This window comes from Heterodontus francisci, chromosome 31, assembly GCF_036365525.1.
Source record: "Heterodontus francisci isolate sHetFra1 chromosome 31, sHetFra1.hap1, whole genome shotgun sequence".
Classification (NCBI taxonomy): Eukaryota; Metazoa; Chordata; class Chondrichthyes; order Heterodontiformes; family Heterodontidae; genus Heterodontus; species Heterodontus francisci.
In genome coordinates this window covers 48,847,281-48,873,060 of record NC_090401.1, presented here as the reverse complement: position 1 = coordinate 48,873,060, position 25,780 = coordinate 48,847,281, and the positions used below count along the sequence as shown (strand labels likewise).

The 25,780-nt window shown below is 42.6% G+C and overlaps 1 protein-coding gene across 7 annotated transcripts in view; it reads left to right on the top strand.

Moving 5' to 3' along the window:
- LOC137347240 (transcription factor HIVEP3) overlaps positions 1-9,606 on the top strand; it is a 388,796-nt gene extending 379,190 nt beyond the window's left edge. For 6 of the 7 annotated variants that reach the window (XM_068011525.1, XM_068011522.1, XM_068011523.1 and 3 more), the window contains 2 exons: positions 2,549-3,678; positions 5,919-9,606. In XM_068011525.1, the coding sequence (XP_067867626.1) occupies positions 2,549-3,678; positions 5,919-6,887 (2,099 nt within the window). In that variant the 3' untranslated portion in view covers positions 6,888-9,606. The remainder of the gene's footprint in view (positions 1-2,548; positions 3,679-5,918) is intronic. The other variant, XM_068011527.1, reaches the window with a different exon arrangement.
- Positions 9,607-25,780: the final 16,174 nt, after the last annotated feature.

Here is a 25,780-nt window from a genome sequence, read left to right as displayed (position 1 = left end):
GTATTAGTAAAAAGGTTGTATTGGAGAAATTAATGGTGCTGAAGGTTGATAAGTCCCCAGGACCTGATATTCTACATCCAAGAGTGTTGAAAGAGATAGCTATGGGATAGTGGATGCATTGGTGATCATCTTCCAAAATTCTATAGATTCTGGAGCAGTTCCTGCAGATTGGAAGATAGCAAATGTCACCTCACTATTTAAGAAGGGAGGGAGAGACAAAACAGGGAACTACAGACTTGTTAGCCTTACATCAGTAGCAGGGAAAATGCTAGAATCTATTCTAAACGATGTGATAAATGGACACTTGGATAATAATGATCTGATTGGGCACTGTCATCATGGATTTATGAATGGGAAATCATGTTTGACGAACGTTGGAGTTTTTTGAGGATGTTACTAACAGACTTGATAAAGGGGAGTCAGTGGATGAGGTATACTTAGATTTTCAGAAGGCTTTTGATAAAGTACCCCACAGGAGGTTGGGTAAAAAAATTAAAGCACATGGGATAGGAGATAATATACTGGCATGGATTAAGGATTGGTTAACAGGCAGAAAACAGAGAGTGGGAATAAATGGGTCATTCTCGCATTGGCAGCCTGTGACTAGTGGGCTGCCACCGGTATCAGTACTTTGCCCCCAGCTGTTCACAATATATATCAATGATTTGAATGTGGGGACCAAATGTAATATTTCCAAGTTCGCGAATGACACAAAACTAGATGGGAATGTGTGTTGTGAGTAAGATGCAAAGCAGCTTCAAGGGAATTTGGACAGACTTAGTGATCTGAATTTTGCTAGGGCAGCGGGCAACTAAGATGGCGGCCCGCACACACGGGTTTTACTCCATGGATATGCCGCGATATATGCGGCAGCTCATTTACATGGACAGGGCTGACTGGCCCTGCCCTCTTCCCCCTGCGATGATGTGGAGGGGACGGGCGCTCCATCCCTGGCAACGGCATCCAGCAACACCGCACAGGCGCCGCCACTATTTTTAAAGGGCTTCACGCCCTTCCATTACATTTGAATTTTTAAAGTTATATACATAATAAAATTAAAGTAAAAAATTAATGAAAGATTCATGCCCCTCTCCCATCCCCCCAATGGCTAAACAATTTATTAATTGCCCTCTCCCCCCAAGAAACTTACATTGTGATCCCGACCTTCCCCCCCCCCCCCCTCCCCCAAAGTTTATTAACTTTCACCTTCGACCCCATCCCACCATCCCCTCCACCAATTGCAATTGTTTTCCCCACTCCCCTTCCCCACCCCGCCCTGAAAACCTATCTGCTCCCCCCCCCTCCCAACCAGTGTGCCGCCTTGGATCTCCGAGAGGAGATCCAAAGGTGTGGGAGTTCCGTCAACCTACCTGAATTACGCAGTGGGACAGCTGATGGGAGCAGGTAGGTCATTAATTCATTAATTTACATTAATTTAAATATTTAGATCCTGCTCCTGTTGCTGAACAGCAGCTGGGAGGGGGCGGGGGGTGCACTATGAGGCCTCGCCACTGTCGGTAATATGGAGTGGAGACTTCCCGGTGTTGAGGCCCTTAGCGAGCCTCTCTCAGAGGCAATTTCCGCACTCCCCCACCACAACCCCCAACGTTGGGGGGCTGGTAAATTTCAGCCCAGTGAGTGGGCAAGAACATGCCAGATGGAATAGAATGTGAAAAAAATTTGAGGTTTTCTACTTTGTTAGGAGGAATAGATGTGCAGAGTATTTCTTAAATGGCAAGAGATTAGAAAGTGTAGTTGCACAAAGGGACCTGGGTGTCCTCGTCACTAAGTCACTGAAAGCTAGCATGCAGGTGCAGCAAGCATTTAGGAAGACTAATAGTCTGTTCACCTTTATTGCGAGAGGATTTGAGTACAGGAGTAGCAAAATCCTGCTTCAATTGTATAGAACCTTGGTTAGACCGGACCTGCAGTACTGTGTGCAGTTTTGGTCCCCTTACCTTGGGAAGGATATTATTGCCGTAGAAGGAGTGCAACAAAGGTTCATCAGACTTGTTCCTAGGATGGCAGAACTGTCCTATGACGAGAGGTTGGGGAAACTGGGCCTGCATTCCCGAAAGATTTGAAGAATGAGAGGTGATCTCATTGAAACCTACAAAATACTTAAAAAGATAGACAGGGTAGATGCAGCTAAGATGTTTCCCCTGGTTGGGGCATCTAGAACCAGGGGACACAATTTCAAAATAAGGGGGAAGCCACTTAGGACAGAGATGAGAAGAAATTTCTTTTCTCAGAGGGTTGTGAGTCTTTGGAATTCTCTACCCCAGAGGGCTGTAGAAGCTGAGTCACTGAGTACGTTTAAAGCAGAGATTGATAGATTTCTAAATACCAATGACATAAGGGGATATGAGGATAGTGTGGGAAAAAGGTATTGAAGTGGATGATCAGCCATGGTCATATTGAATGGCTGGGCAGGCTCGATGGGCTGAATGGCCTAGTCCTGCACTTATGAGTGTTCCTATGAATGTGTGAATCTTTACCGATGTAAGCAAAATGGATGCTAATTATTTCCCCACTTTTTCTGATTTAGGAACCAGTGAAGAAAAATTGAAGAAAGCAGAAGAAAGTGAGGGCACAGACCTAGCAGAAGAACATCAGTTTTCAGATGTTGAGGAATCAGACGACGATGATGACAACGATGATGATGATGAAGAGGAGGAGGAAGAGGAGCAGTTTTTGAAGTCTTTAGAGATTGCAAGTACCAGTTCTCAAACAGTTGTGACTGCTTCACCATCATCCAGAGGGGAAACTACAGTCTCATCATTAGAGTCCACCTCAAAGCAGGGATCTAGTTTAACCAGTCAGTATTCATTGACAAGTTACCCAGTGTCATCATCTCAACTTCAAGCCACACAGCCAATGAAATCCTCAGAGCCGGCTATGGTTCCTGTGTGTCATGGCATTTCACAGGCACAACTCGAAGGAAGCATTTCAATGCCATTATTGACATCCACTGAGCATTTTTCATTGACGCAAGGAGATCCTATGATGAAAAAGCAGACTGCGCTAGGTGCAGATATTTCACCATCAAGCGATACGTCACCTAGAAGGCTGTGGTCTCCAAAGAGAGAAGCATCACCTGGTAGTCTTTTATACCCCGGAGGAGACATCTCATCTGGAAGACACTCATCGCCAGAGAGGGATGCATCAATTCAAGAGCACTTGTCCCCAAGAAAAGAGATGTCGCCCAGGAGACATTTTTCACCAGGGAGGGAATTATCGTCCAGAAGATGCCTGTCACCAGGAAGAGGTATATCACCAAGGAGACGTTTGTCTCCAGGAAGAGAGTTATCACCTAAGAGATGTCTATCACCTAGGATAGAAGTGTCACCTGGTAGAGCTTCGCCTAGAACGCACTTGTCACCAGAAAGAGAAGTATCACCCGGGAGAACTTTGTCACCAGGGATAAAAATGTTGTCTACAAGGTACCTGTCTCCAGCTAGAGATGTCTCTCCAAGGAGACAATTGTCACCAGTGCGAAAAGAATCACCTCTAAGACACTTGTCCCCAATAAAAGATGAATCGCCAAGTAGGTGCCTGACACCAATTTGGCAGAGTGCCCAAGGCTCCTCCTTCCCTGTACAACACAGTGGCTCATCTTCATTGGGTCTACCTCCAAGGATATCTAGCAAAGAGCTGGAGCAATCTGAAGTTAAATTGGTAAGCAAGATAAAGGTATTTTAGAATGTTTTAGCCAGGGGTTCATGGTTTTCACAATGGTGAAGAGCAATTTAACTATTGGTAGTGCGTGGCATTTCTCCTTCAGCTATGGAATTCTTCTTCTGCCTTCGAACAATCAAGCTGTTTTAAAAAAAACTATCTTTCAGGGAACAGTAGCATAGTGGTTATATTACTGGATTGGTAATCTAGAGTCCTGGACTAATTATCCAGAAACATGAGTTCAAATCCCACCACAGCATCTGGGGAATTTAAATTCAATTAATTAAATAAATCTGGAATAAAAAGCTATTGTCAGTAATGATGACCATAAAACTACCAGATTGTTGTAAAAACACATCTGGTTTTACTAATGTTCTTTAGGGAAGGAAATTTGCCATCCATATGTGATCTGGCCTCTGTGACTCCAGACCCACAGTGATGTGGTTGACTCTTAATTGCCCTCTGAATGACCAGCAAGCCACTCAACCTTCTCAACGGCAATTAGGTATGGACAATAGGTGCTGGCCGTACCAGTGGTGCCCACATGCCACGAATGAATAAAAAAAATCAGCAGAATAAGCCCTCACCTAATCATTCTTGAGATGTAGGCATCACTGGCAAGGCCAACATTTATTGCCCATCTCAAGTTGCCCTCTTGAACCACTGTGTTGTATTGGTTTGATACAATTGAGTGGCTTGCTAGGTATTTCATTGGGCAATTAAGAGTCAACCGCATTGGAGTGGGACTAGAGTCACATATAGTTTTCCTTCTCCAAAGGACATTATCAAACCAGTTGGCCGTTTACGACAATCCAACAGCTTTGGGTCACTTTTACTAATAACCAGCTTTTTTATTGCCAAATTCAAATTCTCAAACTGCTCTGGTAGAATTTAGACTCATTGGATTATTCATTCTCCCTCAATGCTGATATTACAAAGTATTTCACATTAATCAATGAAATTGGATTATTAGCCCAGTAACATAACCCCTATGCCACCAGTACCTTTAGCAGCTACCACCTTGGTGCCATTCTAGGCTGTGTTGCCGAGTGTCTTATCAAGAATCCACATAGACTGTGACTCATGCAGCACTCACTTCCTGGGAACAGACGAGGCTCTTCTGCCTCTGATCTAGGAGTCATAAAAGGACAATGGTCTCTCACTATGAAAAAGTGCTTCTTTCCCTGGCAATGCTGATATTACAAAGTATTACACATTATTTACAACACAGAAACAGCTACTCGGTCCAATAGGTCCATGTCAGTGTTTATGCTCTGCACGAGCCTCCTCCTACTCCTCTTCATCCAACCTGATCAACATATCCATCTATTCCATTCTCCCTCATATGCTCATCTAGCCTCCCCTTGAATGCACTTATGTTATTCACCTCAATTATTCACTGTGGAAGCAATTTCCACATTCTAACCACTCTCTTGAGTAAAGAAGATTCTCCTGAATTCCCTGTTGGATTTGTTAGTGCCTATCTTGCATTTATGGCCCCTATTTCTTGTCTCACCCACAAGTGAAACTGAGCTTGCACATCTTGTGTCACATGTAATGTCTACTCAGTTTGCATTTATATAGTGCTTTAATGTAGAATATATCTCAAGGTGCTTCAAAGAGATGTAAGAAAAAAATTGACAGTGAACCAAAGATTGAGAGGGTGAACAAAAAGCTTGGTTAAAGAGGTGAATTTTAAGAAGGGTCTTTAAAGAAGGAGAGGGAGATGGACAGACACAAAGGAGGAGGTTGCAGAGAAAGGCAGGGGTCGGGTCATGAAGGGATTGAAAGTCGAGCATGAAAATTATAAATTTGAGTTGGATGTAATTCAACAACCAAACATTTAAACTTGTAATCCATTTTAAAAATGCAGTCAAGTACAACATGTGTAATGTGTAAAATGTTCTAAGGCTCTTCACAGGACTCAGGAACAAATATTTGACACTGAGCCAAATAAGGAGATATTGGGATCAGTGAGCAAAAGCTTGGTCATAGGGATAGGATTTAAGGAGTGTCTTAAATGAGGATAAAGAGGCAGAGAGGTTTATGGAGGGGATTCCAGAGCTTATGGTCTGGGCAACTGAAGGCACAGCCGCCAATGGTGGAGTGATTAAAATCGGAGATGTACAAAAGGCCAGAATTGGAGAGTGCAGAGATCAGTAATAATAGCATTGTGAGAAGTAACTTCATAATGTGACACTGAAAGGTGTATAATTACCTATTCTTTCTTTCTTGTACAGAAGATGTCTAAGATGGGATATCGCAACATACATGAAGAGCCAAGTACACCGTCCCAAGCCTTGCATTTTTGTCCTTCGAGGAATACTCAAACTTCACTAGAAGGACAAAGTTACAGTGGGCTGTCTGGGACTACACAAGATTATGTTTTCAGTCATCTTCCTCTGCACTCACAACAGCTGATTAGGACGCCATATCCCATGATTCCAATCGGTGGAATTCAGATGGTTCAGTCAAGGCCAGGCTGTCATTCAGGCTTGGTGCCTTCTCCAATAGTCTCCCTACAGTCAGGGTTTCCTGGAAACTTAACTGCACCCAGTCCATTTAGTGCAACTAAGACGGAGGCCACAGTACATTTAGAAGAGGTTTTGCTGAGGTCCAAATCAGCTGAAGCACCGACTTCAAAACCTTTGCCTTTACAGCTATCTTCAGCTCCCACAGCCCCTGTTGTGATGGTGTCTGCTGTTGCTAGAAGTGGTAAACGAGGTGTTACTTTACAGAGGACAGAGACTGTTGAGTTAGAAGAAGAAGCATATAAACAGGAGGAATACAGGGTACCCATTTATTCTGAACCCAGCACTTTCGCTGCTCTGAGCCACTCGGGGCAAGATGCTGGCTCAGCCAGACTGGACAGCCCCAGCACCAGCCACGCGCACTCTCCAAAGCCTTCGACAAGTGGGGAAGGAACCTCAAAGGATTTTAGCAAGAAGCAGTTTGGGTGTTCAGACCCCTACTACGAGTCGGCCCGCACTTTAGCCACGCACCCTACACGCCCTTTACAAGGAAGCTGCAGCAGTAGCTCGTCAGGGTCTTCAAGTCCTTCCCATTCTTTCCAAACCGGTGCTGGCAGGACTGCTTCAAGTGGACAATGTCACCCAGTTAGAACGCAAAGCGGGGGCAGCCCGGAGTCTAAGGGTGAAGGCTTTGTGCACCTTGATACACAAAAGGACAATGAGACAGGAAGTTCATAGCAACCACAGCCATGCAGATTCACCTTTGAAGAAAATGCAATGGGTATTTGTCAACACTAGTTCAGCATAATCACGAATGTTATTCAAACAAAACATTCACATATATATATATATTGTTAACATGACCAAAATCATCAGAAAATTCCTGTTTAAAATTGTCCGAGTCCAGTATTATTTAAACGTACACAGTTACTTGTGCCTTTCTCTTTTATTTTGTGGCTCCAAATGTATAGGGGGGGGGGGGGGTGAGAAAAAAATTATTGACGCTGTGAATATTTTTAAGAGCAATGTAATCGATTCATAGTAGCTGTCTTTTTTCCATTTGGAATTACCTTGGGTCGAATGACATGAAACAAAAGGGATTAAAACATTGGTGTGATGATGCACTGAAGACTTATTTTTATATTGATAAAATATAAATTGCTCCTGTGTACAGAAATAATTCTATGAAGCATATTTATTGTATTCTGTATTTAATTGTTTATAAATGGCTACATTTTTCCTAGCATCTTGGTGGTCTTTCTGTGCGCTTTTTATAGCTTCTTAAGCAGAAATGACAACAAAAAAAATTGCTTTATTTTGACCATGGTTATGTTTAATCTTTTGCAATGACTCACTCTCAGCACTTAGGCTATTCTGGTAAGGATTCTTTCACATTTAAACACCTTCCATTAGTCTGGACAAAGCGGAATTTCAAATGTTGAAGACAACAATAAAAAAATCAATTAAGTAGCAAAGTAGTGCTGGGGCCAGCGACGCAAAACCCAGACTGTGAGGGTCCCATTTTTTGGAATATAGCTTTTTAATCAAGCACTGACCCAAGAGATTAACCATTTGTGTCCTGAACTACAAATCATGTCAGCATCCCATGAATAATCTGCTTGGGAGGAACAGGCGATTTTAGACCTATGTTTCCCAAAGCTCTGCACCACTGAGGACTTTCCTTGCATCATGTGTGGGTCTGTTATAGACTAAGTGATTGATGGCCATGATTAGTGAACAACTCTATTATCATGCAACTACCAGGGTGGTAGTAGGTGAACTAGATGGACTGCGTTTTTTTTCCCGTCTAGCAATGTTAATAACTCTGAGACACAGAAGTTTTTAATAAGTTGTAGGATGCACAGTTCCCAAGTCCAAAGATGCTTTTGGAGAACCTTCTACCTTTATCTTATGTTTGATGTGTGTTGTGGCCTTTTTTGGGGGTATGGTGAGCAGGGATGGGGTGGGGAGAGAAGCTGAGGGCAGTTCCTGGTGGACTGTCCTTTCAGCAGTGTCTTTTTTAATACCTTGCCTCAATCAAAAAAATTTGTCCGCGGTCTGCAATACTTTGGTCAGTTCTATTGAATGTAATTTTAGAAATAAATGTAATGTACATAAAATGCACTTAAAAGCATTTCGGACACTTTCAAGTGGAATGTACTTGATGTGAAAGAGTTCTTAAGTTTTATATTTGCTCTATGACATTCCATCATTTTGGCTGCACTTAAATGCTAAGCACAGTATTATTTTAAATTTAGCTAGCTAATGTAAACCTAAAAGTTCCCCATCAAACGACAGTGGTTTGAAGGTTTACCCAAGTCCTTGTTCTATTATCAAATCTCATGACACACATCACTTTTTCCCACTGCCTTATACCCCTTTACACTTTTTAAAAATGTTATCCCTTTTTATTACAATAAACATTTTTGGCATTGAAACGTAATCTTTCTTTGTACTCAATATGTTTCTACTTGGAAAGTGCTCTGTTACAGCCAGGGAAACCTCGTTCCGCTGTATGTGATGAATTTAAAGAGATAGTGTTCTTGTTTCAGAATCACGGAGTTTCCGTGCTGTCGCATCCAGGCTTTGATGTGAGTTTGAACATTGTAGCATGATGTTACTGATGCAAGGCCAGCTGACTGACTTTATGAATGAATTTATGTAATACATCACTGACTGTTACTTTTTTCAAAACTAAGGAGTGGGGGTGCATTTTAAAATGAGCACCATTTTTATTTAAATAAGCCTCAAACCCAAGCCTGCAAAGGGCCAGTGAAAAGGGACACTGTCTCTTTAAAAATAAAATTCAATTTGATGCCAAAATATTTGGTGGTTTTGAAGATTTTATAACAGGAACAAGATCTTAAAATGTACACTTGCATGATATCAGCAGTTTGGCACTTAATCCCACTTTAATTCTTGTTCGTGTTAACGTGAAATCCGTCTTGTTAAATCTGAAATTTTTCAAGAATATTGATTGTTCTCCTTTTCAGAGGTTATGTGTAATCTTACAGAAAAATTTTGTCTGTTTCAAAGAAAAAGTTTATATACATTTTTTGTTAAAAAATGGCAATACATTCCAAAAAAGACAACTGTAAATACTTATAGTTCTACTATGTAATTGGTAAGTTTGCCTGTAATTATTTTGAAACACCAATTTATAGTACTGCACCTTGCAACACTTATATGGGGTATAACCATATATAAATGCAGGTACCAAAAGCACAGAGCTCGCTCATTGTAAAATAAAAGAAAATATATTTAAAAAAGGAGAAAAGAAAAAAAAACAAAAAACAAAAAACCTAGAAGTCAGTATTTGATGTCTGTGATCCCTATTGTACATCTACACATCTGTACTGTGAATGGAAATGTTTTTCACAGGTATTATATTTGTCTTTACCACATTTCAAAATTGGTAAAGGAGTTAGGCATATTTTTTAAAAAGCATGTTGGAATAAATTTTACAAACTCGATGTGTTTCCAGGGTTGTCTCATTGCCCTCTCCCCGGGTGTTGCTCGTTTACTCCTCCATTGCTTGTCTTTTTTTTAAATATCAGAATATTTTGAAGGGATATCTTAATTTTTGTTGATCTATGGAAATGCTGAGTGATGATCTGTACAAATCTATAAATTGCTATATTTTTCTCTCCCTCCCCCAGTATGTATATAAAATTGTAAATTGTGCATTGTGAGGCCCACTGGGAATGAGACTGCCCAAATGGATGTCACACAGTGTGGTTAGTACATATCCAAAAGAGAAGACTAAAGCCCAAGTGTTTCTGGTGCAAGGAAGGTGCATGACCAAAACTGCCTTGTACAGTGTCACCATTAACTTGCTGTGACTAGGACAGGTCAGATCAGATCTACAAGTAGATAAACAAATGGTCCAAAGCATCTTGAACAAATTAGCATTGAAAGGGAGGAGGTATTAATAGTTTTAGCAGGCTTAAAAGTGGATAAATCCCCAGGCCCAATGAGATGTATCACAGGCTGCTATGTGAGGCAGGGGAGGAGATTGCAGGGGCTCTGACACAAATTTTCAAATCCTCTCTGGCCACAGGGGAGGTGCCAGAGGACTGGAGGACAGCGAATGCGGTGCCATTATTCAAGAAGGGTAGTAGGGATAAACCAGGTAATTACAGGCCAGTGAGTCTAACATCAGTGGTAAGGAAACTATTGGAAAAAATTTTGAGGGGCAGGATTAATCTCCACTTGGAAAGGCAGGGATTAATCAAGGAAAGTCAGCATGGCTTTTGTCAGGGGGAGATCATGTTTAACAAATACAATTGAATTTTTTGTGGAGGTGACGAGGTGTGTCGATGAGGGTAAAGCAGTTGATGCAGTCTGCATGAACATCAGTAAGGCTCTTGATAAGGTCCTACATGGGAGATTGGTCAAGAAAGTAAGAGCCCATGGAATGCAGGGCAATTTGGCAAATTGGATCCAAAATTAGCTTAGTGACAGGAGGCAGAGGGTAATGGTCGAGGGTTGTTTTTTGCAATTCCTGTGACCAGTGGTGTACCGCAGAGATCCGTGCTTGGACCCTTGCTGTTTGTAGTGTACATTAATGATTTAGACGTGAATATAGGAGGTATGATCAGTAAGTTCACAGATGACACGAAAATTGGGGGTGTCGTAAATAGTGAGGAGGAAAGCCTTGGATTACAGGACGATATAGGTGGGCTGGTAAGAGGGGCAGAGCAGTGACAAATGGAATTTAATCCTGAGAAGTGTGAGGTGATGCATTTTTGGAGGACTAACAAGGCAAAGGAATATACAATGGATGGTAGGACCCTAGGAATTACAGAGGGTCAGAGGGACCTTGGTGTACTTGTCCATAGATCACTGAAGGCAGCTGCACAGGTAGATAGGGTGGTTAGGAAGGCATATGGGATACTTGCCTTTATTAACCAAGGCATAGAATATAAGAGCAGGGAGGTTATGATAGAGCTATACAAAATGCTAGTTAGGCCACGGCTGGAGTACTGTGTACAGTTCTGGTCACCACACTATAGGAAGGATGTGATTGCACTGGAGAGGGTGCAGAGGAGATTCACCAGGACGTTCCCTGGGCTGGAGCATTTCAGCTATGAAGAGAGACTGGATCAGCTAGGGTTGTTTTCCTTAGAGCAGAGAAGGCTGAGGGGGGACCTGATTGAGGTATACAAAATAATGAGGGGCATAGATGGGAAGAATCTTTTTCCCTTAGCAGAGGTGTCAATAGTCAGGGGGCATAGATTTAAGGTAAGGGACAGGAAGTTTAGAGGGGCTTTGAGGAAACTTTTTTTCACCCAGAGGGTGGTTGGAATCTGGAACACACTGCCTGAAGGGGTGATAGAGGCAGGAATCCTTACAATATTTAAGAAGTCTTTAGATGAGCACTTGAAACACCATAGCATACAAGGCTACGGGTCAAGTGCTGGAAAATGGGATTAGAATAGATAGGTGCTTGATGGCCGGCATGGACATGATGGGCCGAAGGGCCTGTTTATGTGCTGTATAACTCTACGACTCTATCTTTGTTACTTTTCTAACTGAAGTCCCACTCCAGAGTATTGCATGCATAACCTAGGCTGAGTACTGCTGTGCAGTACTGAGGCAGTGCTACATTGTCGGAGGCGCCATCAAACCGAGGCTCCATCTGCCCCCTTAAGTGTTTGTGAAAGATTCCATGGCATTATTTTGAAGAAGAGCAGGGGAGTTTTCCCCAGTGTTCCTCAACCAACGTTACAAAAATAGATTATCTGGTCATTATCAGATTGCTGTTTTTGGGACCTTGGAAATCGGCTGCTGTGTTTCCTACATTACAACAGTGACTAAACTTCAAAACAAAAAGTACTTCATTGGCTCTCACAGGGTCATGAAAAGCTGTTGTATAAATGCAAGTCATTCTTTCCTTTCTTCAAAGCAGGCCTGATTGTTCACAATGCACATACCAGATTGACCCAAGCTATCGATCAATATTCAGACCTATTAAAATGTGGTTCAGTACAGTAGAGAGCACTTGCCTTAAGCAGCTTTGGAGCCTGACGTACAAAGGAGGTCAGCAGACCATGCAAGCTCCTCCGCAAAGGTCAGATTATATCTTTTGATCAATACTGCCATTTCCAAATCCCAACAATTCTTTACTTCTCTTTCTCTCCCTGCCCCCACACTCACTCCTCCCCCAAGCCTCCCCAGAAATATTTCCTCGCTGTATACCTCTGCACTGGACATTTCCTGGAGGACTGCTGTCAACACCACCCTTTGGCAAATATTTTGGTTATATGCCCACATACAGATGATCTGGATGGGATCCTGGGAAAATACGAGAATCATGACTAGACTCTTAACTACAGACTACCCAGCCTAGTGAGTGCTTCCTGGGCCTGCTCGCTGGAAGGTGAGGCTTCCCCCTACCCCTGCTCCCTCTCCACTAAAACGGCTGAGCACGACTTCCCACCAGGAGCTGCAAAAGGAAGAACAGACTTTGCATTTTCATAGTGCTAGTCATGACTTCAGAATGTCCCAAAGCCCTTCACAGATAGTTGAGTATTTTGAAGTGTTGTCACTGTTGCAATCACCACCCCCCCCCCCCCACCTCCTGCCTCACCCCTATTGGCTGAGTGCAGATTTGCCTAAGGGGCATATCCCAATCTGGAGAAGTGACCTTTGGTCTCTATCTGGAATTGGGAAGATGTCAAGCAGTCTGGCTGGGGGCTATTCTTGGAGTTGCAACCAATGCAACCCTCCATCCCCAACACTCATTACCTCCAAAAAGAGGAAAAACAAACGGGACAGTGGGGTGGAAATAAACCAGGCAAGGACAACATCCACAACTAACACTATGCCAATCCAACTGGACCCAAGAGACTTAGACCAAAGCAATTATATCACTCCTGTAACCAGACTGCTGCCAGCACAAGCACGGCTATCCCAAGAAAACCATAACCCTCCCATACCTCTGGACCCATATATTATTTTCATTTATTCCAATTGTTAATGGTTATTTTGATTGCAATTTAAGCTGAAAAGTTCAATAATTTAGGTCCCAGGATGACAACTTTCTTTAGTTTTCAAATGATCAAACAAACTTGTATTTATATAGCACCTTTCACAGCCTCGGGACTCCCCAAATGCATCACAACCAATGCGGGGTTACTGAAGTGTAGTCAGTATGGTAATGTAGGGAAATGCGCAGCCAATTTGTGCACAGCAATGTCCCACAAACAACAAAAGACTAGATAATCTGTATTAGTGATGTTGTTGAGGTATAAATGTCGGCCAGGACACCAGGGAACTCCTATGCTTCTAAAGCTACCTTTTTGCCTCCTTTTGTGAAGCCACTGGCACTTATTGGTGTATGGGGGCCAAATGGCTTCCAATACCTCAACCGCGGCCATTGTATGTGTATCTTCAGATTCAGGCACTAATTCTTTTGAGGGATAGGATCGTTCTGTGCGGGGGGCAGAGCAAGCAACAAACTCGCCACATCAAGGACCAGAGAGATTTTAACTCCTAGGTGTAAATTCCATATCCAGGTCCCTTGCTCCCACCCAAGCCCGGCAGGAATCTCTGTTTGCCCAAAGAGTGGGAGGGGATCTTTAGGCAATAGGAAGCCACTGCCAGAGATGCAGGAGAATGATCTGTGGAAGGCAGGTAAGTGGTGGGAAGGGGCAGGATTTGATCAGGGAGTGATCAAGATCAAGGGATGGTTGGTGGGGTGAGGGCATCAAAGGAGGCTCCAGGTTTTCCTTGTGGGGCTTGGAGGATGACTCCTGCTGCTGGCCCACATCAAGCCCTAAAGAATTTGGGCATCTTCTGCCTCAGGATACAACTTACAGCAGGTTTGGCCATGCGGAGGACACTGTCATTGCTCCGCCATATTCGGTTTCAGTTAAAATAGCAGATTGGGCTCCGATTACATCATTAGAGCCTGATCTACATATTTAAAGGGGACCCTGGTGCCTTGAGGCAGGTGTCATGGCCTGCTGCATTTTAAAATGGCAGTTGGCCAGATCAAGGTAGAATAGGAATGGGTGAGTCCTCTGTTTTATTTAACTGTTTCCCACCCCGTCAGCCTGATTTCCACCAAACTCTTCAATCAAGAAAAGTTTCACAGCTAAAGCTGGAAGCACATAAGAAATAGAAGAAGGAGTAGGCCATATGGGCCCTCGAGTCTGCTTTGCCATTCAATAAGATTATCGTTGATCTTCAATGTCAATTCTACCTTCCCGCACTATCCCCAACTCCTTTAAAACCCTTATCACCCAAAAATCTATCAATCTCAGTCTTGAATATAGTCAGCTTTCTGGGATAGAGAAATCCCAGATTGACAACCCTCTGAGAGAGGAAATTTCTCCCCATTTTTTTTCCCATCTTAGACCTAAATGACCAATCCCCTATCCTGAAACTGTGACCCCAAGTTCTAGACTCTCCAGCCAGTAGAAAAAGCCATCTCAACAAGCCCTCTCAGAACTTCATACTGTCCTCATCCAACATCCAATTTCATGCAATTTGAAGCAGTGGGTTGATAATCAAAAGCGAGTTCCCTTAGCTGGCTTTGCCCCATCCTCTCCTCACTTGCAATTAAGTCAAGGGCATAAACATTGCAATAAGGTCACACAACAAGAAACTTGAAATAACTACCAGCATTCAAGACCATAGGTGAGGTAGAAATTGAAACACAGGAGTACAATGCGATGGCAAGTTACTTTACTGAAGGGATGTGTTTTGATGGGCTAAATTGGAAAGTTTCAGAATTGAAAAAAAAAACATTCAATATAATTTTCGGAGTCTCCTACACCAAGTTGATGAATGGTCACCCCTCTGAAAAGAACGACTTTTTGCATTTATTTAGCACTTTTTATGATGGCCCAAAGTTGTTTTACAGTCAATCAAGTACTTTTGAAATGTAATCACTGCTGTGATGTAGTAACCAGGGCAACCAATTTGCCCCAAAAAGAAGCAACGTGCTAATGTGACCAGATAATATGCTTTTGGTTGAGGGATAAATATTGGCCAGAAAACTAAGGAGAATACAGATGTAATGGGCAGGGTAGAGACTGATGGGTTATATTGTACATGGTCTGTAGAAGGAATAGGCCTCCTGGGTTACATGGCATATTTTTCAATCCATGTTTTCTTACTGAACAATTCCCTAAATGGACTTCTTGAAAGGTCGGTTATTCATTTTCTCTTCAGTATCTGTCCAAGGGAATCCATCGATGAAGAAGACTTTCATCAGAACAATTTTGAATTGTATTCAAAATTATATATGGGTTTTGATAGGGTAAATAGGGGCAAACTGTTTCCATTGGCAGAAGGGTTGGTAACCAGAGGACATGGTTTTAAAGTAATTGGCAAAAAAGGGAAGATACAGAGAAAGGTTTTTACACTGCGAGTTGCTGTGCCTGAAAGAGTGGTGGAAGCAGATTCAATACTAATTTTCAAAAGGGAAGAGGACATAGACCTAAAAAGGAAATAATTTGCTGGGCAATGGGGAAAGAGCAGGGGAGTGGGACTAACCCTTTCCTCTTTCAGATAGCCAGCACAGGCATGATGGGCCAAATGGCTTCTTTCTGTGCTGTGTGATTTAATGGTTTTATCCTTTGATTAAAAGAACAAGGGTTCATGCCTGTAAGTGATCCCACCTGAAGGTGAGATGTGAATAGCAATCACTGGGGAGAAGCATCGAGCTTGTGTGTGGGGAGTTGGGGCGGGGGCACACTAATGGGAAGAGGAATGTGTGGTAGGGGGGGCACGGGTGGTGCAGCTGATGGGGATGTCACAGGATGCTGTCACCACCTGAATGTGATACGGCCAAATCTAGAGTCCCCTGGTTATCGAGAAGCATACAGAGTAAGTCAAAGCAGAAAAAGAAAGCTTATGACGATCACAAAAAACTTAATACTTTAGAAAGCCTAGAGGAGTATAGAAAGTGCAAAGTATAAAGTAGAAGTATCAAGACTTGTTCTGTGAACTTTATGCTTACAATTAACTTTAGAAATCGACATAAATCACTTTGTGTAATGGAAACAAGGAAATTAGTAAAAAAAGGAAATTAGAAAAGCAAAGCAAGGACATGAAAAATTATTGGCAGGTAAAATCAAGGAAAACCCAAAGTTTTATCAGTACATTAAGAGCAAGAGGATAACTAAGGAAAGGGTAGTACCTATCAGAGATGTACAAGGGAACCTATGCTTGGATGCAGAAGATGTGGGCAGGGTTCTTAATAATTTTTTTGTCTCTGTTTTCACAAAGGAGAGGGTAGATGCAAACATTGTAGTTAAAGAGGAGGAGTGTGAAATATTAGATACGATGAGCATGAAGAGAGAGGAAGTACTAGAGGGTCTGACATCCTTGAAAGTGGATAAATCGCCAGGGCTGGATGGATTGCATCCCAATTTGTTAAAGGAAGCCTGGGACGGAATAGTGGATGCGCTGAAGATCATCTTCAAATCCTCATTAGATACGGGCAAGGTGCCAGAGGATTGGAGGTCTGCGAATGTTATACCATTGTTTAAAGAGGGTGCGAGGGATAGGCCAAATAATTATAGACCTCGGTGGTGGGTAAATTATTAAAATCAATTCTGAGGGACAGGATAAACTGCCACTTAGAACGGCATGGATTAATCAGGGATAGTCAGCATGGATTTGTTAAGGGAAGGTCATGTCTTAATAATTGGATTGAGTTTTTTGAGGAAGTAGCAAGGAGGATTGATGAGGGTAGTGTAGTGGATGTGGTCTACATGGATTTTAGTAAGGCATTTGACAAGGTCCCAAATGGCAGACTGGTCAGTAAAAATGAAAGCCCATGGGATGCAGAGGAATGTGGCAGGTTGGATCCAAAATTGGCTCAGTGACAGGAAACAAAGGGTAGCAGTCGACGGATGTTTTTGCGAATGAAAAGCGGTTTTCAGTGGCGTTCCACAGGGCTCAGTGTTGGGTCCCTTGCTGTTTGTAGTATATATTAATGACTTGGACTTAAATGTGGGAGACATGATTGGGAAATTTGCTGATGACACAAAAATTGACCGTGTAGTTGTAGTGAAGAGGATAGCTGTAGACTCCTGAATGATATCAATGGTTTGGTTGAGTGGGCAGAAAAGTGGCAAATGGAATTCAATCCAGAGAAGTGTGAGGTAATGCATTTGGGGAGGGCAAACAAAGCGAGGGCATACACATTAAATAGGAGGATATTGAGAGGGGTAGAAGAAGTGAGAGACCTTGGAGTGCATGTCCACAGGTCCCTGAAGGACAGGTAGATAGAGTGGTGAAGAAGGCATATGGAATGCTTTCCTTTATTGGTTGGGGTATAGAATACAAAAGTAGGGATGCAATGCTGGAACTGTATAAAAGGCTGATTAGGCCACAGTTGGAGCATTGCGCACAGTTCTGGTCATCACATTACAGGAAGGACATAATTGATCTGGAGACAGTACAGAGAAGATTTACAAGAAAGTTGCCAGGACTTGAAAGTTGCAGCTATGAGGAAAGATTGGATAGGCTAGGGTTGTTTTCCTTAGAACAGAGGAGGCTGAGGTGTGACTTAATTGAGGTGTACAAAATTATAAGGGGCCTGGATAGAGTAGACATGAAGGACTTGTTTCCCCTAGCAGAGAGGTCAATTACCAGGGGGCACAGATTTAAGGTGATTGATAGAAGGATTAGAGGGGACATGAGGAAAAACCTTTTCACTCAGAGGGTGGCGGGTGTCTGGAATTCACTGCCAGGAACGGTGGTGGAGGCAGAAACTCTCAACTCATTTAAAAGGTATCTGGACATGCACCTGAAGTGCTGTAACCTGCAAGGCTATGGACCAGGTGCTGCAAGGTGGGATTAGATTGGGCAGCTAGTTTTTTCAGCCGGCGCAGACATGATGGGCCTTCTCTATGTCATAATTTTTCTATGGTTCTATGTAGAGTGGCACAAGCACATCATACTGGCTGAGTGGCAGAAGCCTCCTGTTTGCTAGGTTGAAGGAAGGTGTGTGATATAAACTGTGTTTACATAAGTGATTACATAAACTGGATCGATATTCCCTGGACTATAGAAGATTAAGGGATGATTTGATTGAGGTTTTTTGGGATTTTAAAAGGAATTGATAGGATCAATAGAGGGAAGGATTTTTTCTGCTGGCGGGGAGTCTCGGACAAGGGAAATTACCTTAAAATCAGAATCAAGTCTTTTAGAAGTTGGGAAACACCATGCAATGGGTGGGAGAAGTGTGGAACTGTCTCCTACCAAAAGCAGTAGATGCTAGCTCAATTAATCATTTTAAATCTGAAATTGATAAATTTTTGCTGGACTAGCATATAGAAGGATATGGAAGCAAGGCTGGTAGGTGGAGTTAAAGATACAGATCTTACCAGTCCAACTATTGATTGGTGGGACAGGCTTGAAAGGCTGAATGGCCTACTCCTGTTTCTATGTTCCTTATGAAAAAATCAGAGGGGAAAAAGGATTGTTTGCTGCTGCAACTGCAGATTTAGTACTAAGTTACACTTCACTACTATCGATTCAAGGAAGAATTCTGGTTTTTTTTTAAGTCTTGGAGGTGACCTAAATAGTTTGGATATTATAATACTCCAGTACCTCCCCAAATTTAAAAAAAAGTGTCGAGTATATTAATTTTGAGCCAGCCCTCCTTCCCACTAAATATTTTTTAAAAAGTGACTCTTTTCCCTCAATCAAATCATGTTGGTACTGCCAGTCCCTGATGGTAGTCTCTGTTCAATCTAAGGTAAGCAGATGCAAGCTGCGATTCCACTCTGCGAAGTGCCGGGAGCAGTGGGGCATGGTAGAAACAGTTGTCAGTTGGCACTCCAGGCAAGAGCTGACAAGGTTTGGTCAACCCCAACAGTTGGATCTGATTGGCAAGTAGAGCTGGTACCTAAACTCATGATCATCTTAGTTGCAAAGCAGCTGTTCTACTGTCTGTGATCCAAGTTTCTTGCAGATTCGCTTGTGTTTGTGGGTGTTTTACTCTAAAAGTCCTGAAGTGTATTGCAGCAGTGTTTCAATCAGCTCTAGCTGGGGTGACTCCTGTACAGACATATATATCTGTTAATGATCACAATTGGTTATGTAATCACTGATATTTATTATTTAAGTTAAGCCTACTTATCAATGTATATATCATTTTCACAATGTCTTTACTAACAGCATGTTTATGCTTTTAATCACATATTGATCATGGTGTGTACAATTTTTTAAAAGATTCAATCTTGAGAAATGTAAACCTGACGCTTTAATGGGGATGATGTTCCTGCATTGGATTAACCAATATAACTGCAGTGTTTACCTGTGTAACAATGGTCACTGTACTTCAAAGTAAAGCATTATCTGTGAATCACTTTCAGACTATTCTGAGAGACAGGTGTTACGATCAGGTGAGGAGGAGTCGAATGGTTTCCCTCTTTTCTCTCTCCTTGTTTGACCGCAACAGGTTTGCTTCTTTTTTGAAGAGGATATACTTGCCAATTCAGTGAGGGTTTGACTGTTTACATGCTGTGATCATAAAAATAACCAAACAGACAGGTTTTCTTGAGTTTAGCAAAGAAAGAAGTTAGCTTTATTATACTTAAACCAATCTAAGTAAAACAATAAAATACGCTCTGACTTTCACACACACTCAAAGTTCACAAACATACACACAAATAGATTGCAGAGTGGGGAAGGATAGATTGATCAAATTAGAGTCCAGGGAAATAAAAGGGGTAGACAGTCTGTGGAGGTCAGTGACTTGGCTGGCTTCTAGTTGAATTGGGTAGTCATGCAACTTTCCTTTAGTGGGCCTGAGGCTTCCAATTTCAAGATTACAGCTGATTTGGCTGTTTTCCTGGACACAGTAGTGCGGGCTTGATTTCCTTTAAGGAGTCTCTGGCTGCAGCAGGGTCATCCCTGTGTGGTCACAGTCAGCAAACAGGGTTCAAAGCTTGCAAGGTGAGTTGGAGAGAAAGAGAGGAAGGAGGAACCCCACTTGGGTCTTCTCTTGTCAGTGTTTAGCTGCTTGTTCTGTTACTGCAGAGAAAACAGAAGCATAAGCACACGAAGGGTGAACCTGTCCCGTGACCATCACCCAGTGATTCAAACATTATCATTACTAGTGTATTCCCCCTTGCAACTTAATTAGTCCATGTATAGAAATCCCTTTCTCACAGCTAGGGTTCCATTGTTCAAGTGATTAAGTTTAGTGGTTCATCTCCACCAGGTAATTGCCTTGATGCCTTGCTAATAGGAACAGGATATATGGTTCAGCCAGATTCCCCAGATCATTGTCCATGATGAGTCTTGACAGACATGGTGTCTTCATCTCAATGGATTAGAATGTGGAAGAGGGAGTAATGCAGGGAAGATAGTGGTGTAGTGGTAATGTCATTAGACTAATAATCTCAAAGTCTAGACTAATGCTGTGGGGACATGGGTTCAAATCCCACCATGGCAATGGGTGGGATTTAAATTTGATTAATAAATGCAGATAGTTAATAAAAATCTGGAATTGAAAGCTAGTGTCAGTAATGGAAAGATCATTGATTGTTGTAAAAACCCATTTGGTTCACAAATGCCCTTTAAGGAAGGAAATCTGCTGTCCTTGTCCGGCTTACATATGACTCCAAATCCACAGTAATGTGGTTGACTCTTAACTGCCCTCTGAAATGGCTTAGCAAGCCACTCAGATCAAGGGCAATTGTGGATGGGCAACAAATTCTGGTCTGCTAGTGATGCCTGTATCCCATGAAGGAATAAAAAAAATTGGCATAGCCATCTTTAGCTGCAAGTGCTCATTAGTCTCTGTTCTTTTTAAAACTCAATTTGGGTTTCCAGCTGGTGGATTAAAGATCATTATTCAACATAAAGCATGTTTTCATGACACAGGCCTTGTATGTGTTATATAAATACAAGTGGGCCAAGCTTTGTTTAACTGTAAAAGCCCAGCATATAGATTAAAAATTGACTTTTTGATGATTTTGAGGTAAAGGGAATTGGATAAAATACTTGAAAGGGTAAAAATTTGTAGGGCGACAGGGAAAGGGCAGGGGAGAGGGACTAATTGGACAGCTTTTCCAAAGAACTGGCACAGGCACGATGGGCCAAATGGTCTCCTTCTGTGCTGAATTATTCTATGATTCTAAATTAATGCTCAAGTTCAGCCAAATTTTCATTCAAAATCCAACAGATAATAATACTAAGAGAAAAACAGTGGCAGCTGTGCTTGGATACCAAGCAGCCTCTCCTGTCTCTATCCCTCAGTGTGGATCCTCTCCCTCCATCCCCACCCCCTATAGGCTATTAACTGAAGGCCTTGTCACTACCCTTTACATAATCAAGGGCTCATCACCAGGCAGTTTGGACTAAAGACCAATTTTCCAGTTCATTGGTATGGTATTCTATATACAAACAATGCCTATTACTTTCCTCATGGTGACAAGGAGCCTTTGGATTGTAACAGAGCAGAAAAGCCTCACTAATAACTGTTTGACAGTTTTCACAGCTAATGCACAATGGCAGCTTTTTCAGAGTCAACTTGGCTTTTAACCCTAGTTGCTCTGCTCATATACCAAAATGACAGCTCTCCACTGAGCACAGGCTTTTCCAGTTTTCAGTCAAGTGCCTTTCATCTGCAACTTGGGAATGGGTGTTGCATGAATTTACATTGAAGCTGGTAAGTTACCAAAATTGCCTGGGCCCTGCCTGCTCCGCCTGCCATTCCTCCCACTATGGCAGCCAGTGAGACAGACCAAACCCTCAGGAAGAACAAGAAGTTGCCAGCTTCACCGCTCCCCTTCCTTCTGCACACCACAGTTCATAGAATCATAAAATGATACAGCACAGGAGGAGGCTATTCAGCCCATCATGTCTGTGTCAGTTGTCTGAAAAAGCTATCTAATTTGTCCCAACCCCCCGACCTTCCCCCATTGCCCTGCAAATTTTTTACCCTTCAAGTGTTTATCTAATTCTCTGTTGAAAGTGACTATTGAATCTGCTTTCACCGTGCTTTCAGGCAGTGCATTCCAGATCACAACAACTCGTTGCACTAAAAAAAAATGTTCTTATCTCGTCATATTTTTGCCAGTTCTACTACTGTCACTATTAAATAATAATAAATAATAGTCCATGACCACCCGACCTCACCCTTCCCACCTCAATTCCTGTCTTTATATAGTGCTACCCACCAGCACGTACACGGCTGTGTACCCATTTACTTTGTGGGAGCTGAGGAAACGAGGATTTGTTGGCCAAAAATCTGCTGTTAATGCTGAATCCAGAGTAGATAGTTTGGACATTAGGCCTCTGACCCTGATCTCAACCTTGACTCCGTGGGTAGCACTCTCACCAAGTCAGAAGGTTGTGGGTTCAAGATAGAGGTTTGAGCATATAATTTGACATTCCCAGTGCAGTACTGAGGGAATGCTGCACTGTCGAAGGTGCTGTTTTTTGGATGAGATGTTAAATTGATGCCCTGTCTGCCCTCTTCAATGACGGTTAAAGATTCTGTAGCACTATTTTGAAGAAGAGCAAGGGAGTTCTCCACAGTGGACTGACCAATGTTTACCCCGTTACCAACACATTAAGGCAGAAGATCTGGTCATTATTACATTGCTGTTTTTGAGATCTTGCTGTGTGAAAATTGGTTACTGCATTTTCTACATTACAACAGTGACTAAACTACATCATTGGCTGTAAGGTCCTTTGGGGTTTCCTGAGGTTGTGAAGATTATATATATAAATTATTTATTTCCTCAGGCCCACCTAAACAAGGCTGGACAGCATGACTGAAGAGTGCTATTTTACAGGAGTTGCGACAAATAAGGATTTGATGATTTAGGAAATTGAATTGTTGGAGTAAAGTGGTTGAAGCTAGTGGTCAAACACCAAAGGTGCTTGTATTACTTTCTTCTGACCAGCTAATTTAATGTTGGTGTTAATTCCAATGTAAAAGCTGTGATCAAGCACAGTGAAACTGTCAACATCCCAGTCATCAGGGAAGTGAGAAAGGGAGGGGCAGAGATAGAGTTGGAAATGAAGGAAATCCGAAAAGAAGGGGAGAGAGTGGGGACTGAAGGGAATAAGAAAAAGAGGCAGAGAAAGTGGGGAATGAACGAACTGAGAAAAAAGGCAAGAGAATGAGGGGAATGAGAAAGGGAGAGGAGGGAGACAGTGAGGAATGAGAAATGGAAAGAGTGGGGAATGAGGGAATGAGAAAAAGAGGCAAAATGGGGAAAGAATGAGCTGAGAAATAGAGAGGGAAGGGGAAGAGTGGAGAATGAGAAAGGGAGAGGTGTAGAGAGAATGAGCACGTTTGAGACAACATAATGACGTAAATTTGTTCAAATGGTGGTGGGATGTCTGACCTGCCATTGAGATTTCTGTCGATCTTGGGCATGGTGCCCAGGGATGGGGAGTGGGTGAGGCTTTCCCATCACTGCCATGCAGTCGGAAAATTTAGGGGAAAGTGTTTTCTTTTCACAACCATCAAGCAAAAAACTGTTTTAAAATTGACCACCTTTAATATGAAAATTAGAATTCTTTTCAGACGGTTAACTAAAATTATGCTTCTGAAAATGGACGGAACGTGATCCTGATGGTTACTCCAGGGTCACTCTTACCAGTTGAATGGGTGAGTGGGAGGGTACCTCATTTGCAAGTGGCCGATAAATGTTCATACCACTTATGGGTGCATCTCAGACACCTGGCTATCTCATGCTGCCAGCAATATTGATGCTTGCGAGCCACGGGGGCAGGTATCTAAGGTGTTGTTCCCCCTTGCTGCCCTCTAGTTACTATGTTGACCTGACTTTGGCCCCCTCTGTTAGGATGTCAGAACTAATTTTTTTGGATGGGTCAGGGTGTGGAATTCCCATTTGTAGGGGCTCTAGCCACTTCCCTAGCCTGGATCCCCTCCTGGTGGGGTGGTAATCTCCATCTGGCCTAGTGCACTGGCCTCCAGTATTACATCAGGTTCCTTGTGGGCTGGGAAAGCAAGAACTTCCAGTGTAGGCCATCCCCCAAATCTTGTGTCCTTCCTCGCTGACATGATTGGCCTTTGAAAGGAAGGGCAGAAGCTCTGTCCGTAAGATGGCTTGGAGATATTTCGTCATAGCATCAGAACCCAGTATATCTAGGTGTCAGCCTTTATAAGATTCTGCCAGAATCCTGTCAGGATTGAAATGGGATGGCCAAGGTAATTCAACCCCTGGGACTTGCAGAACGCCTGTGGAATTCCAACCCCAACATGTTTTTTTTAGTCAGTGTTCTACTTTGAAGCATGATGCTCACAGCTAATGATGGAGTAACTTTCTTGTTGAAAAGTCGGGAACAAGATAGTTGAGAGTGAGTTACAGATAGCACTGTAATTGGCGGGCTCAGATAACATCACAAATGCTGGGAGTGCATTCTAAGTGGTTTATAAATATCTTCCATACCTGAGATTGGATTACAGCATCAAAATTATTTCCTATTATCCATTATCATTCCAACATATGATCCCCAGTTTCTACGTGGGGATTTTCAGGGATGATTTTGGTTCCTCGACTGCTTCATTTTTCTTGGGCAAGGGGAGTGGTAGAGAGACCAAAGTCATAATGGAAAATTCACTACTATCTTCCCATTAACAGCCATTTTGGTCCAAGCCTAGAAACAGTGGCCAATATCCCTACTGGAAACCAGCAGGAACCTCAACACTAGATGAACATTGAAGGAGGAACATTAGGAACAGGAGGAGGCCATTCAGCCCCTTGGGCCATTCAATTATATCACGGCTGATCTTCACCTCAACTCCATTTACCTACCTCAGCTCCATATGCCTCGATACCTTTGCCTAATAAAAATCTATTGATCTCTGCCTTGAAAGCTTCAGTTGACCCCAGCATCTACTGCCTTTTTGTGGGAGAGAGTTCCAAATTTCCACTAGCCATTGGGTGAAAAAATGTTTCCTGATTTCGCTCCTGAACGACTGAGCTCTAAATTTAAAGTTATGACGTACACAGGAACCTCCCCCCCCACTCCCCCCCCAACCCCACCAATACAATTTTGTTAGGCAAGCATGTGGTGCCAGTGCTATGCAAGCTCCTCCCACTGCAACATAGTGGGATCACAGCCAAACCAACATCCTTACAGGGATCACTGGAGGCTGTGGGGTACCTGCTGCTGTATGCTTTTTGAGCTTTTTGGGTGGGGAGGGGGCATATATCTGCCTGCACCAGAAATGGCTGGCACTCACTTATTTACCTTGCACAGCCCCCTCCTGTCAACCTGCTCTTCCCCTTAAAACTGCCTGCTCAGCTCTGCAGAGGAACCATTGGCTTCTATGTGAATGCCAGGTGCCCATGTGGACTTGTGGTACCCATGTGGACTCATGGTGCACATATAATCCATTCACTCAACATGTATTTATGTTCTCACAAGAGGATTAACAATTGTAAAATTATCACTTAAGTAACAATACATAAACTGCAGTTGGATACAAGAACAAAATTACAGTAATAATTATTATTATGATATATATTGTCACAAGAGTTTTTTTTTAAACTAAGAGGTCTGCGTGCCTTTAAGACTGAGAAAAAAATGACTTTCTGTGAACACTGAATGATGACTTGGTGTTTGAAGTGTGCAGGCTGTAAAACCTGTATCCAAGCAACAGGAAGATT